This window comes from Protopterus annectens, chromosome 10.part0 (assembly GCF_019279795.1).
Source record: "Protopterus annectens isolate FY-2018-M chromosome 10.part0, PAN1.0, whole genome shotgun sequence".
NCBI classification, from domain to species: Eukaryota; Metazoa; Chordata; order Ceratodontiformes; family Protopteridae; genus Protopterus; species Protopterus annectens.
The window spans coordinates 707236810-707256696 of NC_056744.1; the positions used below are offsets into that span (position 1 = coordinate 707236810).

Genomic DNA, 19887 nt, shown 5'->3' on the forward strand with positions numbered 1-19887 from the left:
TATGTCCACTGTCAGCTGTTATGAAAATGTTAATAATACATTGCACACACATTCACTGAAAAAGATACATGTACAAATATGTAATATTACAATTAAAAACAATATAGCATTGCCTACCTGAGGAATAAGTTTTCCAACTCTTTGTGTAATTGGTTCATTCTGTACTACTTCCACTTTACAAGAATCTCTGTCCTTAGGAATGTTAAATTGTAATTCATTTTCTGTTACGTAAGCGACCCGTCCACGCTCAACTTGTATGCCTTTGTTAACATTTACTAGATTTTCTGTCTTCGTAAATCCAAGATTAGCTAAGAACATTAGCATCAGAAGACTCCAAAAATCACCAAAAGAATCCATCTTCAAACCAGTATTACAATGAACCCGATCCTTGTTTTGTAGATTACAAATTATTCATATGCTTATTCAGACTTCATTTATCAAATAATGCATTTTAAAGTGAAATTATATAGCTCCAGACTAATGTTTTATTCTGTTTTCTTTGCAAAAAATGTAGCCTTTGTAACAATCTATTACTTCCATCAAGAGTGCAAGGATTATAGATTGTTGATTAAATTATTTCTTCTTTCTGTTGTCAAGTACGAAAAAATAATGTAAAGATTTAAGAAGGAAGTATAACATAATCGTTGTGCAGAACTGGACTGCTCTGAACTTTTATCATTGTCTACGTGATTTGTTGAGGTTCAGTTGCATTGCCTATAAGAGAAAAAAATTATAGTAATGTTTTGAAGTACACTTATATGTAAACATATATAGTTTTGTCATAGGGTTTACTATACCAGCTACATGAAAGGGTAAGTACAGATATTCATACAACTGAATCGAATGCAAAAAAAAAAAATAGTACGCATTACTTAATTTGGGATGAATAAATTAAACTTAAAAAATACAGTACAGTTGTGAGCCAGTGTGGAGTGGTATATTTAACATTGATTTAGACTTTTGTACTAATCATAGCATTATTTTTAAAGTTAAAAGTTGCACATTTAATTTCCACTAGGTCTGTTGTTATAAAAAATACAAAAAAAATAAATAAATAATGTATGTGGAACTTTCCTATTCTTATCCAGTGTATTATAATTCTTTATTGCTAGTTTGTTGTTATTCATAGATTTCTTAGGTCAGTCAGTTGCATTAATTTGAGAAAACAGCAAGGTGAGTAGAAGAGAGTTGTGTTGCCAGCTCTATAGCAAAGCATGCATTGCCATATGAATCTAGCTGAGCAGGTAGCAGAAAAAAAATTACATTATTCCTGTACAAAGCTGGCAGTGTTCAAACTTTGAATAGTATTTGTGCAACGTGTTGAATTATCACTGAACCACTTTACATAATGGTTTAAGCTCTTCACCTCCCATGCACAAGAAACAAGGTTTGATCCCGACTTATGGCCAATACCTCCATGGAGTTTGCATGTCCAACCTTGGTTTCAGTGGGGTTTCTCCCACCTCCCAAAAACATGTTGAGTGTTTCCACCTCAGACTCACCCAACAAGAAATCTGTGGGCAGCAGTGTTAAATATAGATGGTGCCCTGTAGGCTGGAGAGTTACATTGGCCAACTGTTTTGGGCATTAACTGTTGTGAGAAGTATCCTCAAGATAGGAGAACATGGATCACAGACTGCATGCTGTGGCAGGTCTAGCCATGCAGTGGTGTAAAAAATTACAACTAGGTGATTTGGTCATGTTAACTAATGTCACCTATGCGCTTTTTGGTGACTAATTTTACCAAAATGTCCATGGGCATTTGCCACTGATAAGTGGTTTGAAGACCTGCCCAACTACAACCTACACCAGGGACCAATGCTAATGATGGGATGGGTATATCTGTCACTATTGGCCAGTGTGTGCATTCCATAAAGCCCAGCAGCCCTGAGTCAATAAGCAACTGACTGGCCAGTGTCTAGTTACCCAGCTTGGGACATCTTGGATAACTGTTGAGCAAAAGCTGGATGTAAAAACGATTAACCTGCCAAACATGAACCATGAATTCCTAAACACAATACAGGTTCATTGACAGTTAGCAGCTTGGAAGTGTCTGAGACAATGGTAAGGAGGAGGCTGGATATCCTGTGTATCCAGGAGACAACATGGCATGGCAGTGCAGCAAAGTAATTTGACTTAAGGTCCAGAGTCTTCTACACAGGAGGATGACAAACTAGAAATGGTGTGGGAATTGTGGTGAGGCAGAGGTTTCAGAAGACAGAGAGGGATGTCATCAGAATTAATGATAGGCTCATGGCAATCAGACTCCAGTGTAAAGATAGGTAGGATACTGGTCATAACCTCAGCCTATGCCCCACATCAGGGTTGTAATAATAAAGAAAACAGTGCATTCAGGCAGCAGTTGCAGAACCTACTAGATATAGAAAAGTAAGACAATATGCATTGGTTTTGATAACGGGTGACCTGAATGTGTATATTGGGACAGACAGAACAGTATATGAGGACAGGAATAAAGAATGAGAGGCCTGCCTAGACTTATGCCTGGCAAATGGCGTGATGGTGGCCAGTACATGGTTCAGCAAGGGAGACAGTCACAAGATCACATGCAAGAGTGGCCAATATACAACTCAGGTAGACTTCCTCCCACTAAGGAAAGGGCACTGGGAGTGAATGCAAATTCATCCCCAGCAAAACAGTTGGGCCAGAGCATAAAGCACTGGTTGCCACAATCAGCTGCATGCAGTGGTCAGAGAAAGCTCAAAGGCATTAAGTGAGAGGGGCAAATATCCTGGGTGCAAAGTGTTGGATTGCATGATCCCTCAATCCACACCTGTCTTTAATGGAATACCAGCTTTTAAAAGATGCTATTGCATTGTAGCACACCATGTGTGGTCTAAAGTGTAGCAACTGCTTGGTAGTAGTTTGCTACAGTTTAAAAGTAAAAAAAAAAAGAAAATTAGCCTTTTTTAAACTAAAAACTAAGCACTGTAGAGCTCCATGCAGGCAGGGTATAAACTATAGCAATTGTTTGCTATATTTGTAGCAACAGTTTGCTACAGTTTAAAACAATGCATTTATTATAAACTAAAACATGAGTGCCATAGCATTCAAACCAGACAAGGTATAAACTCTAGCAACTGTTTGCTACAGTTTTAAAAAAGAAATTATTTATTTGTAATAAAAGTGTGGAAGGAGCATCACAGACATTCCACAGAAACAGGACCTGAATGGATGGCCATTTTTTTTTTTTTTTTTTGCTCTCCACTGGAAGAGTTGGGGTGGACTTTTCTTTTTCCTCTTCAATTTCAGGAGCTGGAGGGGGGTCTTCAAGGAATTATTCAGAGCTCTAGAAGAAAATGAAATAGAAGACAAAGTTGAAGAAGAAGGGCAGCACCTCAAAACAGCATGTGTGTGAGTACTTCAGAAGAGGTATGTGGCCAAGCCAGTTATACAAATAAGGTATATAAGGAAAACTGGTAGTGGAATACAGAAGTCACTTGCATAGGATCAACAGTTGCCTTGCATACTTCCATATGTATGATGTAAAGGCAAGTTATGCTGACACAGGTAGAGTGAAGGTTAAAATCATTCTAAGGACATTGTTGAATTAAAGCAGATGAAGAGAGGAAAAGGGAGGACACCTGTTCACACATATATAATACGGAGGGTTTTAGTCTGGTGTCAAAAGAATAATCAGAAGAAGGGCAGAACTAGCAGTATGAGAAAGTAAATCACTGACTGTATGAAGGAGGAACAAAGGATTCTTTTTTACCATGTATTTTAAAGGTCTCTGCCTGTCATCTGTGAATGGGAAGACTTACTTCTAGTGGTTGACTCAGACAGAACATCCCATCTCAGACATACGATTTGGGGCCTTTAACCTCTTTCAGATTTCCTGACTATACATTCTTTGGAAAGGTATCCTGTATGCAGTGTGTAGTCTAAAAGTAAATGCTGATTAAACTAGCTGAATGTAGTCTGTGTCTATCCTATTATTAATTCTATCCTAAATACCAGCTGCTAAAGGCTGTCAAAAGTAATTGAAAATAACATGGTTCATCTTTTTTTCTTGAGCTATTCTGTAACTGCCTCCACCAACAACCTTCATCTTCAGGGTAATTTTCTGAGAAGATGAAACTATCAGTTTAGAAATTCAACTTTTTGTTGACTCTGAGCAAAATATTTTAGAACTCTGAAAAGCTACAGCGTTACTATTTCCTCTTGTTACAACAGAATAAGACCAGAGCATGTATAATATGTCTGCATTCTGAAAGGAAGAAGGATTAAATACAGCAATGCTAAGACTGCAGTTTCAGACTTAATGCAAGTTGAAAAAGAATGTGCCCTATGTCCACTATTTCTCCACAACACCACAATGTGTCACTTGTGTTTATCGATATATATTTTATTAAATAAGAATACATCTATGACTGGATTTGGTGAGTTACATGATTCAACAGATTGGGACAAAACTGATAAGGCAAGCAACATTTTACTCTAAGAAAGCTTTACCGTTTAGTAAAACATCTCAAAAAGAAGATAAAGTATGGAATGTTATGTGTGAGACAAAAAATTCCAGCAGAGGAGAATGAGTCCTGAGAAATACTATTACAATTACTAACACTACTCTTGAACTTAGTTGATGACTGGAGGATAAATACAACTGCAAGTCCATTCCCAGCTATGTTAAGAAACTTAAAATTATCACCAGCTTGCTCTGAGCCCATCCAAAAATGGCACCACATACTCCAGCTCAGTCGACAGCACAAACATATTTAGCAAATACATTTAGTACAAATTTCATCCTGGAAATAACTATTCACAGCCATCCTATTTCTTTGACTCTCAGACCCCCCCCACCCCCAGGTATTAATAAACAACATGTACTGTCTAAGACTAAAAATACCTCCACATGTGGACCTGACAGTATGACTGGCTGTTTAATAAATAGCACTAACAAGGCCCTTGTAGATCCACTCCTTAAACATTTTAACCTACATTTGGCCACTGGCTTTATCCTAGAGGTTTGATGTGTGACAGTGGTGATGCATGGCTTTATCCTACAGGTTTGGTGAATGGTAATGGTGATGCCACTTCACAGGGGAGGTCCCACAGCTGAACCTGGTAACTTCAAGACCATCCACTTAATAAGTCTTATTTGTAAAGTCGCAGAACATATCATAACTGGTCTGATAAATTATGACATAAAAAATCTCATCAAACTAGACTCAGGAGTTTGGCTTCTTAAAGGGTAGATTTTGACTAATGAATCCGGTCAATTTCTTTGAAAGAGTAACACAAGTTGTTTACCACAACCATGTTGTCCACACAACATATCTGGACCTGGCCAAAGCACTTGACACCATCCTCTGTGTTTAGATAATCAATAAACTAAGTGCCTTACATATAGATCCCTATGTGGTAGGACAGATAGCAAACTGGCTAAAGTACAGAATCCACATGGTACTAGTAGCGGACCATCGTCAGACAGTATGAAAGTTACCAGTGATGTCCCACATGTGTCCAGTCTGGGATGTCTTTCATAAACCCTTTACTTCTCTGATCTCCAAACCACTAACCAATACATCTAGATAACCAAGTTTGTGCTTGACTATAAACTGAGAGTCATTATCAAGTCACCTTCTGACACACAAGCCCTTCAGAGACAACATATACTTGTAAATACCTGGTGAGTAAAAAGGGGCTTAAATTAGATTCCAAAAAATGTAACACTGTCACATTTGGTAAAGTATTCCTCCTATGACATATAAATAGACAATACACCCTTCCAAAATTTGAATATTTTTAGAGACCTTGAAATGTGGGTGGACAATTTCCTAACTTCTGATCACCATGTAATGACAGTGGTCAGGAAGTCCTTCTACTTGGAGCAATTAATTCCTATAGGAATATTATTTATATTTAAGGAAATCAGTGTTCTCTTTTATTCTGCATTGATTAATCCAATCATGGAATGTAGCTTCCTCTTTGGGATGGACCTGAATAAACATATCAAACAACTAGCAAGACCATAGATGTCCTGAATAAGATCACTGTATTAAAACACTAAGATATCAGGGAGGACTGCAAACACTGTCCCTATTTTCTTTATACATATATATATATATATATATATATATATATATATATATATATATATATATGGATTTAGTTTATATCCTCAAAATACTGAAATATCGAAATTCAGTATTTCAAAGCTATAAAGTTGAATTTTTGAAACCAAGAAAACTCAGAACCACGAAATTCAAAATCTCACACACCGGAGATTTTGAATTCGTCTTCTACACACACACACACACACACACACACACACACACACACACACACACACACACACACACACACACACACATACACACACACACACACACACACGCCCATAAAGTGGAATCCTGAGAACAGTGAAAGCTCAGAAGCGTGAAATTCAAAACCTCGAATACTAGCGGTTTTGAATTTCGTGCTTCTGAGGTTTTGCTGTGGTTATGGATTCAGGTAAGTGTGTGTGTGTGTGTGTGTGTGTGTGTGTGTGTGTGTGTTAAGGGTTTTGGGTAGGGGCTGTGGTGTGTGTCAGTGTGTTTTGCTGCTGTGATGTGTTTGTGCAAGGAGAACATAGCTTGTGTGGTGGTGTTTTGTGTGTGTTTGTGTGTAGTGCGACCTTGGAGTGAGAACATTTAAGTAGGGGGGTGTGGGCTTGTGTTTGTGTGTGGGGAGGATGGTGTGTGTGTGTGTGTGTGTGTGTGTGTGTGTGTGTGTGTGTGTGTGTGTGTGTGTGTGTATGTGTGTGTGTGTGTGTGTGTGTGTGTGTGTGTGTGTGTGTGTGTGTGTGTGTGTGTGTGTGTTTGCTTTGTTTTCTTAGCCATTAAGGGCCCAATAGTCTAAGACCGTCTGTATCTCCATAAAGCAGATACTCCCACAAATATGGGAATCAGAGATCTAGATCTTCACAAACAGATAAATAAAACCAGATGGAGGGATAAGTTCATTAGTCAGTACTTTCCCGACCGCTGGAATATAATCCCACTGCACATCAAGCAATGCAACACTTTACCTTCTTCGAATGGGAACTTGACAGTTGGATAAGTATTCACACTGGCTTGATATGCCTACCACTCCTTGAGAGAGGCTTGGTCTGTGGGTGAGCACAGGCATGGCATAAATTGTCATATGACCTAGTTGCCTTGTAATTCCCCTAATCCTATGATCCTGTGATAACCCTTTCTCTTGATCACGTAGTTGTAATAAATAGCAAATCTGCTATTAATTTCACACTAAAATGTATGTTGCATTCATGTCATGTACTAGTACTTTGACATAGGCCTGCACAGTTTAAATGGATGGCAGCAATTTTGTGGCATCCATGAGGTATTAAAACCGTACACTCCACCCTTATGCAGACTATATAAATGTGTCTTTGGATGTACTCATTCTAGCAAGTGGTAGAACATATATCGACTTCATATTCTGTGCATATATAATTTATTGTAACTGCAGCTTGTGTCAGTGTGTCTGTTTTTATAACAAATTATTGCTTCCATATTCCTTATGTGATTTTTTTTTTGTCACCATACAATAAGGAATTTCAGAAGGGTCCTCGTGGTATTACTCTACTGACTCATTTCAATGACAAATCAAAGTTAAGTGTTTAACCTCTTTGGTGATTCAGCAAATTTGCAGTCATAATAGTATATGAAGCAAAGAGTAAGGCAATTATCGAATAAAGGATACATTTTGGTAACAATTTGGTCAGGTTTTAAACAAAGAGAAAGAAGGAATTTAAAAAAAATAAAGAATGGGCTGGTCAAATTGATAAAACCAAACTCAATCTACAGGCAGCTGTCAGTTATATAACTGACCTGATGTAATATGCTGCTATGCAGTATCTTTGTGCTTTGCCAAAGTGCTTAAAAGACCATGGTCTGCGGACTGGTATCTTTTCTGCAGAGATAACCCTTTATAAAATCAGATTTCACTACAGCTACTTTGACACTGACTGAATTTATGAGGCAAACAAGAAAAGTTGCTGTTACAGTGCTGAGGTTATAGGTCATAATAGGGTAATTGGTTGAAAACTGCATATACGGTACTTATTTACATTGTCGCCTCACAGTTAGACATTGCTCGTTCGATTCTCAGTTAGAGCGTCTTCTGTGTAGCGACATGCATGAATGGGTGTTTCTTTGTTGAAGGTTGTGCATTAGGCCCGGCAAGCCAGTACGTAAAAATCTACTGCCAATCATTAGCGGACCGGAGTTCTGCTGTGGTGACCCCTAACAGGGAAAAGCCGAAAGGCACAAACAAACAAACAAACAAACAAATTTACAGCCAAATAGATGATGCAACATTTTCTTCAGAGTGCTACCTGCAAGGGTGGGATTTTCCCTAACACCATGATACACTGATGTTGAGCTTGGCTGTATTAAGGCTAGAAGGCTGGGGAAGTGGGGGCTTTACTTACACAAAAACATTTTATTACTGAGATACAAATTTGTATTCGACTGAAAACTCTATTTATTCCATGTGCTCAGTCTATCACCTTAGATCCATCCTAGATTTGACAATTATTTTTCTCACTATGAACATAGCATGACCTTATACAAGCCTGAGTTCACTTATCTGCGCTCCTGGGTTACAGCAGAAAAGCCAGAACTGATGCACAGGCTTAACAGATTAAAGAAATAAATAATTTGACCAACCAACCTTCAGTCAGTGCAAACACAAATAGTTACATTTTTTGTTATTATTTTTCATCACAACTGCGAGGAAAACAAATTTAGCTTATCTGATATCATTTTCAAAATGTTGCTTACTGTTTAAAAAGTAAGAAATTCAAGGTTAAGATAAAAGACAAACCATCTTTGGTGTCCTGGAAAAGAACTGCAGAGATATATTTAAACATCCGAGTCTGATTTGTCTTTCTGCCAACAAAAATCTTAAGATATGCACACATCTCATAGTGGCATAATTGCTCACTATTAACTGAAGTGACATGCAAAGGATAAGCATATTGTCCAGACTAATTAAAATCAGTACTTCTTTGCTTGTTGAGAAAGATATGTGTTGATATGAACTAATTCTATTACAGGACATTTTCATAATTTCATATACAATGGAAATGTCACATCTTATTGCTATCTTCCTGACATGAAAGTTATTCTCCTAACAGAAATACCCTGGGTGCTTATGCATTTCAGAAAAAATAATAATTAAAGAGATATTCTTCTTTGATGCTATTGATGCTATGCACTAAAAAGACTTTATTATCATAAGGTCTTGCAAACGATCCGCAAATCATTTTTCTAAATTTTTCTGCAGACTCTTTTGAGTATTGGGTGCATAGTGTTTTGGCATACTTTCCCTTCGTTCAGTTTGCATTTGTGAAAAATGGTATTGAATAACCTTATTGCCCCACGTGCTTTTTGTTTCATTACTACTGCAGTAGCCTTAGTTATATGAGGCACATTCCACATGCACAAGCAATTATTCAGCTTGGTGACTAAAAATTAATTTTGGGTGCCAAGCCCTTCAGAGCTGTTTTAGTTGCTGAAGAGAGTAGTCCTCTGCTGGCTTTTAAGGATGAATAATCAGATAACACTGTTCCATTACTGGGCAGTTAAGTCTCCTAAAGAAAAAAAAAATCTTACTTTTTACTTTTTATGAGAAAACATTTCCCTGGATTCTCAAAAGCTTGCATGGAGTGCAAGATTGGTGCAGGAGCTCAAGCAGGCAACATGCCTGCCATGCGATCCAGGAACAGCATGCATGAGTGCTCCTGCACTAATCTTGAACGGACTAAGCCCTGGTATGCAAATCACCCCATTTGCAGGTGAAATCTATGCAAATGAGGTGATGTTGCAATCCACTAAGCTTGCAACAGTCTGTGCAAGACGCAAGACTAGTGCTATCTGCAGAAATGTACTTGGTTAGTAACCGAGTACATTTCTGCAAAATCCAAAACGGAGCTATGACAGCTCCGAATAAAGGCTACATATCAAGTAGTAAGCATGCCAATGGCCAAGTATAAGGACATTGGCATTGCAAACAAAAAAAAAATTAAAAAAACAACTTTTATTTTTTTTTAGCCGATCTCGGCTGTTTAAGTGTAGGGCAGCGGCGCACAAACTGGATCGGTGGGGAAATAATAAAATAAACCTAAAATAAGCATTCTAACTAAAAATCAGTATTCTGCCATACAAGTCAATGGCAGGCAGAAGACAACCTGGCCCGTGAGTAGTGGTTGCTTAGGGGGAAGTTCAGTGTGAGACATGTAACAATGCATTAGCAGGCAATCCTATGCAAATGAGGGGAAGGATAGTGAATCCCAGTATTCCCCAGCATGTGAGTCAGGTCCCAACAGTGTAAGAGTAGGAATAGCTTGGTGCAAGCCTAGGAGGTAAGTGACATAATAGGGGGGTCAGGCATAATGTAAGCAAACTGGAGCCCTGTGGCTCGGGTTTGCTCCTAGCTTAGCACAGCTAAGCTAGGGGGTGTGTCTAAGCCTGCTTAGCACTCTTTACAAAGCCTAAGCGTGTGTGCGCACCACAGGAAGAAAAAAGAAGTGAAACCAGGAAATAGCAGCAGTGTGCATATCTGAGCACTCTGTTTGCGCAGCACGCACGTAGGCTTAAACAGGGAGGCAATGGGAAGTGAAAACAGCAGTAGGAAGGTAATCAAGGAGAACTAGCTTAGCTAGCAGGTGAAATGTATCAGAATCAGCCAATTAAATAGGCAGCAGACCAGCCCAGCCCAGAACACTACTATAAACTAAGCAAACACCTTCCCCTCTGATTTTTCCCACAGTCTATACCACTGGTGTATACAAGTGGGGAAATTATAACAAACAAACCTACAAAATAAGAAGGGCTACAGCAGGCAACATAGAACCACATGTGCAAGAGGCTGAGGGTGGTGAGGGTGTGAATGCTGCCGAACAACCCACAGTGAGGAGATGGAGAAGAGTGTACAGACCCAGGGTAACCTACCAAGGGCTACATGAGCTGGAGATAGTGGAGCGCTATAGGGTGGACAGAGACCTCCTACAGCAAATTGTTGAGCTGTGCTGGCCACACCTGACACACCAAACAGACCGTGGGGAACCCATCCCAGTGGATACTAAGGTATGTGTAGGCCTAGGTATACTAGCCACAGGTACATCCCAAAGCACAACTATCATGGGGATCTCACAGGCATCAGCATCCAGAGTATTCCACCAGTTCCTGGATGCCATGTCAGCACATGCCAGTGAGCACATATATTTCCTCAACACTCATGAGGTGTTGACCAGTAATATGCATCTCTTCCACCAAATAACAGAATACCCTGGGGTAGTGGGTGCTATAGACTGTACACACATACACATCAAAGCACCACCCGGTGAGCAGGGTAGGGCCTACATCAACCGCAGGGGCATCCCCTCCATCAACAGTATGTGATGCCCAGGGCATTATAAGGAATGTGTATGCTGGTTGCCCTGGAAGCTATGACAATTCCCACATATGGCATCTGATGCAGCTGTACCAGAGATTTGCCAATGGGGACATCCCCTACGGTCACCTAGTGGGGGATGTTGGGTACCCACTGGAGCTGTGGCTGATGACACTCATCAGAAATGCACACACACCTGAACAACACCATAATGAGGCACACGCATAGGCCAGACATATAATAGATCATGTGTTTGGGATGCTCAAGTCATGGTTCCAGTGCCTGGACACATCCGGTGGAGCCTTGCAGTATTCACCAGCTACATGTACCCAAATTGTTATGGTATGTGCTATGCTACACGATATAATCCTGCAAAAACAGCTGCAGCAGGAACAGCATGGGGAAGGGCCACACAGCCCCCCACCAATGCCAAGGCCTGCACAGGCACAGAGTGACCCAGAGGAGGAACAACCTGAGCCTGCCCCAGTAGGAATATGGAGGCGTGCCCAGTATGCCCTGGCCTTGGCAGAGAGGCAATGTGTAGCACATGCACTGACACATTAGGGACCCAGGGAATGACACCTCTCTCTGACTCGCACGTACAGTAAAAGCGATGCCAAACATGACACTACCTGTGCTCAACCATGTGTAGGGAGTGTACTATGTGCATCCGACATAGACAGTCCTCCAGCACCATCCACAAGTCTGGCACACCCTCAAGGTAAGTCAATCAACCTACCAATTGCCAAATGGAGTAGAATGTGTCGTTACCAGTAGCTATGGTATGGATGTGAGCATGCAAGGGAATTGGGTGGCTGAATGTTATGGCAGCAGACAATGGACACCCATAGTGGCACCATAACATCTGTAACACATACTGGAGTCACCATAGTAGCCAGTATATACAGGGTGACAAAACCCACTGCAGGAAATGTGCTGAGCGACATGTGTGTCCATATGACCCACACATGCCAGTCAGGATGGTTCACATACCCAACAATAGTCTCAGCCAGCAGGATAGATGTAGACAAACCCAAACAGAGCATGTGCCATGGCCCTTGAATGATGGCTATGGTTAACCTCCCTCCCAGGCCTACACAGACAGACCAGAGCATGCCAGGCAGTGAGATGTTAGTTCTGAGGGGTAGGAAGTCAGACAATAATATGTAGAGCAACCAAAGCCACGATCTGTTGTACACTGGTATGCCTCTAGTCAGCATGACAGTTAGCAATACAGAATGAAATGGAGTACCTGACATACCAGTACAGTCATAGCAAATGTGTACAAGTGTCACGTGTGCCCCCCACAGCCTATATAGTAATGTAATAACAGTCAAGTGTGCCCCCCAACCCTGTGGAGAAATGTAGAAATAGACAGGTGTGGCCCCATCCTACATAGTAATGTAAAAACAGTCAGGTGTGCCCCCAAATCCTGTGTAGAAATGTAGAAATAGTCAGGTGTGCCCCCATCCTACATAGTAATGTAATAACAGTCTGATGTGCCCCCCAATCCTGTGTAGAAATGTAGTAATAGTCAGGTGTGCCCCCCCATCCTACAAAGTAATGTAATAACAGTCAGGTGTGCCCACCAACCCTGTGTAGAAATAGTCAACTGTGCCCCCCCATCCTACATAGTAATGTAAAAACAGTCAGGTGTGCCCCCCCCCCACTCCTTTGTAGAAATGTAGGAACAGTCAGGTGTGCATCCCTCCCCTGCCTTGCAGAAATGTAGTAACAGTCAAAGCCAAATAATTGATGGATACCCTGCAGAGACAGCATGCTACCTGTCAGTGTACAACACAAAGGTCAGCACTACAGCACAAACTACCTGGACACGATCCACACATTCAATACAGACGGCCATACTGGGCATGCTCACACACAGAGAAATGAAGGCAATGTCGGTCAACGACATACTGAAAGGTCATACTGGGCATGCTCACACACTTAAACACATGAAGGCCATGTCTGCAAACACCAGTGGACCAGACATTTATTTATTTATTATTTATTTGCAGTTGGTTTACCAGGATAGTCCACTGGGCCAAAATAACCCGTTTTCAATGGAGTCCTGGGGAGAAAAGCTCCAAAAACAATTAGCAAGGTTACAATAAGGTATTTAGTTTCAATTATACAATTCCTATGGACTTGGAAATACAGTAGACTAGTGTACAAACATATACAGACATTACAATCTTGTATAGCTGAAAATTTACAATATAGAAACGGAGAGGCTTTTACAACTTAGGGTGGGTTACACTGGAGATATCTTTCATACATTCAGGATGAGTAGCTTAATACAATCAAGAGAAAGGTATATGAGCTGGCATAGAACCTTTCAATATAGAAACAGAGAACCTTTTCCATCAGAGGGTATATTTACACTAAGGTACCTTTAAGTATTCAGAAAAAGCTAATACAATCAAGAGCAAGATCTATGAGTTTAGGAGAGTAAGTAGAAATTCTCATTATGAATAGGGGAGGAGAAGTGAAAGTTCTCAGTATGAGGAGATTATGTTGGGTGGGAGCAGGAGCATTCCCACTGGGAAATTATGTGTGAGTGAAGGGATTTTTTGAATGAGAAGTGATTTGTGATGGCATGAATGGATGAGGGTAAGGAGTTCCAGAGATGAGCAAGACTGTAGGATAAGAGATTTTTTCCAAGGGGACGAATTGGTTTATACAGTTCAATTAAGTTTTGGTTGCTAGATCTTGGAATTTTATCAGGGAGGTGCATTTTGAAGGTAGAGGAAAGAGATGGGCAGAGGGAGGGATTGAAGATGAGTTTGTGTGCAAGAGTCAGTTGGACGTAGGTGAGGTGATTGGGTAGTTCTAACCATTTTAGTTTGTGGAGAGCTGAACAGTGGTGTGAGGAGGACTTATGGGAGGTAGCAAACTTGACAATTTTGTTATAGCAAGAGGAGAGTTGTGTTTTGAGAGAAGATTGTAGGTTAGTTAGAAGTGGGGCTCCATAGAGGAGGGATGGGATGAGAAATGTGATAGATAGGGTGAGTTTGGTGGAGGGTGGAGGGTGTAAGATAACGATTCTGTCTGTAGAGCATGCTGAGTTTTTGGTGTTTTTTTTATATTTAGTTGAAGATGGGAATTGAATTTAAGCTGACTATCAATTTGGACCCCAAGTAATTTGGCCTCAGATACCAGTTCTAAGGGTGTATTGTTGTGACTAGTAATAGTGAAATTACTTGGATTGAAAAAGGTAGCTTTAGAGGGGGTGAATACCATTACTTTGGTTTTGAAGGCATTGAGTACAAGGTGATTTGTTTTCATCCATTGTTCGGTTAGTGCAGACACTCGTCAGTATGCACCACTCATGCCATGCACACACAGTGGATAGGAATACAGACATATATGTCAGGACAACACACTATAATAAGCCAAAGGTAGACGTACATAGATGTGTGGAAGAGGGTGACTGTGACAAGGAGCCATCCAGGCCTGTCTCACCCAGCATACAGCCAAAGGGTCCCAAACACATGAGGTGCAGATGTCACTCACTGCAGATACTAGCCACCAGTATCTGTCAGCATTACAGACTGTGTGGTGCACGTGCCAGCTGTGCAACATGACTGTACAAGGAAGTAGTCATCTAGCAGCTGTATACACATACCTGTGAAATATGACCCTGTGTGTGCCCGCATGTGGCTTGTCAACCCCTAGATGAATGGGTTATGGCCCATGCACACACACGGCCCTCCCCATAGCCCTACTATGACAAGCCTGCTGAGGTCATCCAATGTGAAATGCACCTTTGGGAGAATTGCAGCACAGTAATCTCCATGGGGCATCCCATAACTGCGTACTGCTGTAGTGTGATAAAGTAGGTAGGAGTTCTAACCCCAGACTTGGCAACTGTGTATGAGTGTGTGTCTGTCTGTCTCTGACTGTGTAGAGGGCAATGCTTTTTAGGGTACTCACACTCCCTACAATTCATATACTTAACTGTGGCATGGCTGCTGATGTTACCCATGTAGAAATACACCTCTGGTAAGGTTGTAGCAAAGTAATCTCCAAAGCACGTCCTGTAACTGAGTACTGCTGTAGTGTGATAATTAGGTAGGTGTTTTAATCTCAGACATGGCAAGTGTGTGTGTGTGTGTGTGTGTGTGTGTGTGTGTGTGTGTGTGTGTGTGTGTGTGTGTGTGTGTGTGTGTGTGTGTGTTTGTCTGGCTCTGTCTGTATAGAGAGCAATGCTTTTTAGGCTACTCACACTCTTTACAATTCATATGCTCAACTATGGCAAGGCTGCTGATATCATCCACCTAGAAATATACCTCTGGGAAGATTGGAGCCCAGTAATCTCTATAGCATGTCTTGTAACTGCGTACTGCTGTTGTGTGATAAAAGTAGTTAGGTAGCTGTTCTAACCTCAGACCTGGCAACTGTGTGTGCGCATGTCTGTCTGTCTGTCTCTGACTGTGTAGAAAGCAATGCTTTTTAGGGTACTCACACTCCTTACATTTCATATACTCAGCTTTGACAAGGCTGTTGATGTCACCCACCTAGAAATCCACCTCTGGGGAAGGTTGTAGCCTAGTAATCTCCATAGCATGTCTTGTAACTGTGCACTTCTGTAATGTGATAATGCAGTTAGGTAGGTTGTAGTCCAGTAATCTCTGTAAAATGTCCTGTAATTGCATACTGTTGTAGTGTGATAAAGTACTTAGGTAGGTGTTCTAATCCCAGACATGGCAAGTGTGTGTCTCTGTATGTGTAGAGAGCAATGCTTTTTAGGGTACTCACACTACTTACAATTCATATGCTCAACTTTGGCAAGGCTGCTGATGTGACCCACCTAGAAATACACCTCTGGGAAGGCTGTAATCCAGTAATCCCCATAGTGCATGCCATAACTGCGTACTGCTGTATCGTGATTTAGAACTGTAGTAGGGTTCCATCACCACCCATGGCAGTTCCGGATGTTTTGTGTGTGTTTCAATGCCTGTGTAGGGAGCAATGCATTTTAGGCTAGTCACACTCAGTACATTTCAAATGGCCTACTTTGGCAATCCTGCTGATGTCATTCATTGTGAAATACACCTTTGGGGAAGGAGTTCTCCAGTAATCCCTGTGGTGCATCCTATAACAGCTCCATGCTGTAGTGTGATATAGATCTCTGTTAGGGGTTCTATACCCACACATGTTAGTTGTGGATGTTTTGTGTGTGTGTCACTGTCTGTGTAAGGAGCAAGGCATTTTAGGATTTTCACACTCACTACAATTCGAATGTCCCACTTTGGCAATCCTGCTGATGTCATCCAATGTGATATACACCTTTGGGGAAAGAGTGCTCCAGTAATCTTTGTGGCGGGTACTGTAACTGCATAGTGCTGCAGTGTAATAAACTAATTAGGTAGGGGCTCTACTCCCAGACATGACAGGTGTGTGTGTTTGTAACTTGTATCCTTTGTGGAGGTGGCTGTGAGTGTATGACATCTTTGGCCAATGTGAAGTGGGTTTTGCATATTTCTTATATGGTGGCCCTACTATATATCACAATGTCCACCTTACAGGGATAACAGATGTGAAATACCTGAGAGGCTGGGGTGCAAAGCCATACCCATACATGTGACAGCAAGGCCAGGCAATCACAGTTAGCAACCTCAGTATTACCCAGAGCACACGCTCAACCCATGTCTCATACACACACACACATGCCTAGGCAACAGCCAATATGTGGGTAGTACACTGCTTATTGGCCAGTGATAGTAACTATGGGGTGATAGCAGTGGGCTACAGAGGGCATGGCACCATGTCCATCTGTCCAATATGCACGCACATTTAGACAGTGCACCTTCCCCATGTTCCCCCAATGGACACCTGCAACACCTGTGATGCCATCACATGTGACCCACAAAGGACATACAATGCCTGACAACATGTCCTGTATTGACAGATGCCACTGACACCAGGGGATGCTGTTAGCATGTTATCAATGTAGGTGCAGGGTAAACCTGCTGCCCATTACCAGTTCCCGCCACAGACGGGCAAGACTGGCACATCTGATGATAATCTGTGTTCACAAAATAGGCCAGACACCCCAGGTACAGTTCTACATGTCACTGTACATGCATGTGGAAGGTGTGCACATCCCAGATACTGTCCATGTCATGGACTAAGGAACACATACATGGCAAGCGATGCACAGCATTGGCCACACACAATAGTCACCCAGGTGACTGGATGGGGGATACAATACCCACCTGTGTGGGCAACTGCAGACACTACAGCCCTGAGCCACAATGCAGACCATTGTCATGTGGCCTGATGCCAAGGTATACCCATCGCCTAGCCTTGTACAGCCATCTGGCACAGTCGACTACCACACACCCATGCAGACATGCACCCATACATGTCAGTACTGCCACCCTGTGTGTTTGTGTGTGTGTTGTATGGCGCGTATGTTCACATCCACACTCCATACAACCCCCATGGGCATACTGAAGCATGCTGTCTGATATCAGACACCTCCCCATACCTTTTGCTCATACAAACCCCGTATGACCCATGTAATGCATGTGATACCTGCACAGTGATGTGTTGTGGCAATCCCACTACTGATGAGTTGTAATCCCGGCCCTGCCAAGTATGTCAATGTGTGTGCATCCCTGTGAGAGTGTGGCTGTGTTGATGCTGGCACCTGTTCATGCAGACAGGCATGTGTACATCATCTACTGTATAGCTATAATATCCCTATTGCAGATGTCACTTATCATCACATATATGTTCTGAGGGCTCCACAACAGGTAACCCATGTGGTGCATCCAATAACTGCATAGAACTGTGATAGCACTATATAGTCATCAGGGGTTTGATACCCTGTGCTGGTAATTTTGTGACACAAACATGCTTAAGTTTTTCTCTCCCACCCCTCCATGACTTGTCTTTGCCTCTGTCTGCCTCTTCAACTCCCTCTCTGGTGGATGTGGAGACCTACACCTGCTTTGCTTAGGCAGCAGCATGTTTATTTTAAGTGATGCTTATGATCAGCTGATGGCCTCTGCATGAATTGCAGCCCTCCCCTAGCTGATTGTATGTGGAACAGCTGTGGTAATATTCCCATAACCAATTGCATGGAAACACACTCCACTATCTAGGAACACCATGTTGGTGTTGGCCCTTTTCATTCACTGTGAGCAGGAACTAGATCGGTTGTTTGGCAAACAGCATCTCAGATGGATTGGGGATTTACCTCTAACAACATACACTGTGGAAACAGGGCAACACACAGGAGGGGGATGTGCCTGACCTGACTACAGACTGTAAGTGCTGCTATACTGCATTTGGAGTAATATTGGTTTAACAGTGTGTGTGTGGATATCGCTGCCCTACATGTCTCAATACCTGCCATGTCAGTGCCATGTTTATGAGGAATCCCCATCTGCAGGGTCATCTGCAGACTGGGCAGGGTGTTGTGCCTTTGGTTTCATGTGTTACCCATGGAGCATCTATCTGTGGACTGCAGAAGGTAGTGTGAGGATTGCAGTCTGTAGACGGTGAAAGCTGTGACAGTTACTGACTTCATATCCCTCATAGGACATATGTTGCAACAAACCCTGTTACAACAGTAAATGTATGAGGTTATCACAACATGTCAATATTGGCCTTGTGTATGTGCTTTCAGCCAGAACTCTGTCAACCTTTGTACATATGTTGTGCATGAAGTGGTGCATGTGTGCTGTACACCATACTTAGTGTTATCATATCTGATAACAAGCCAGTGAGATATCAGACTGCTACACATGTTATGTACAGTAGAGGTTATATTTCATGAGATAACCTGGACATTCTGTGGATGTTTGTACATACTGATGTCTGTGTACTTATGGTAAATGTTGACAATGTGCGTATTGTTAATATGTATTTTAGCCTGTGTACAGACTGTGGTAGATGTCATTGTTCTAGGTCCCGTCCTATCTGATGTTCATAGGTTCATAGGTTCATAGGTTCATACTAGGCTATCTGCCCTAGGGCATTTATTTTTAAGCCCCAGCCAGGTGTGTGTGACCACCACCCCTTAGGATGAGAATACTACATACCAGTTTGCTGTGCCTCTGTCCAGTGACACAGAGATGATTCTGATTCCAGGGGTAATCTCCCACTCCATCCACTCGTCATTTTTCCTGCCAGACAGAGTCAGTGCTCTGCTCACATGGACTGGGATTCTCTGTTCCAGTGTAGGAGTCTCTCTCTGGGTGATGAATCTGTCCCTCCAGCACATCCTATTTATATCCGTGTTGAGGTTGTTACATGCTGCTCCACTGTATGGTACCATATTGGTGTACATGTTTGTAGGGCCATACACACACATGTCCCATACCACAGACAGCCGTCAGACCAAACTGTGTAGCAGTCCAGTATATTTAGGGTCACTCTGTGAGTGGCACATTAGAGGATGGTGTTGAACAGATAGTCCATATACTGTAATATTATGCTAGCTTAACATATGTGGCTGTGGCTGTGTTC

At 41.8% G+C, this 19887-nt stretch overlaps 1 protein-coding gene across 2 annotated transcripts in view; it reads right to left on the reverse strand.

The window, feature by feature from the left end:
• Positions 1-19887, reverse strand: part of LOC122813289 (FRAS1-related extracellular matrix protein 1-like) — a 1751891-nt gene that overhangs the window by 1613347 nt on the left and 118657 nt on the right. For both annotated transcript variants that reach the window (XM_044085535.1, XM_044085536.1), the window contains exon 2: positions 118-714. In XM_044085535.1, the coding sequence (XP_043941470.1) occupies positions 118-357 (240 nt within the window). In that variant the 5' untranslated portion in view covers positions 358-714. The remainder of the gene's footprint in view (positions 1-117; positions 715-19887) is intronic.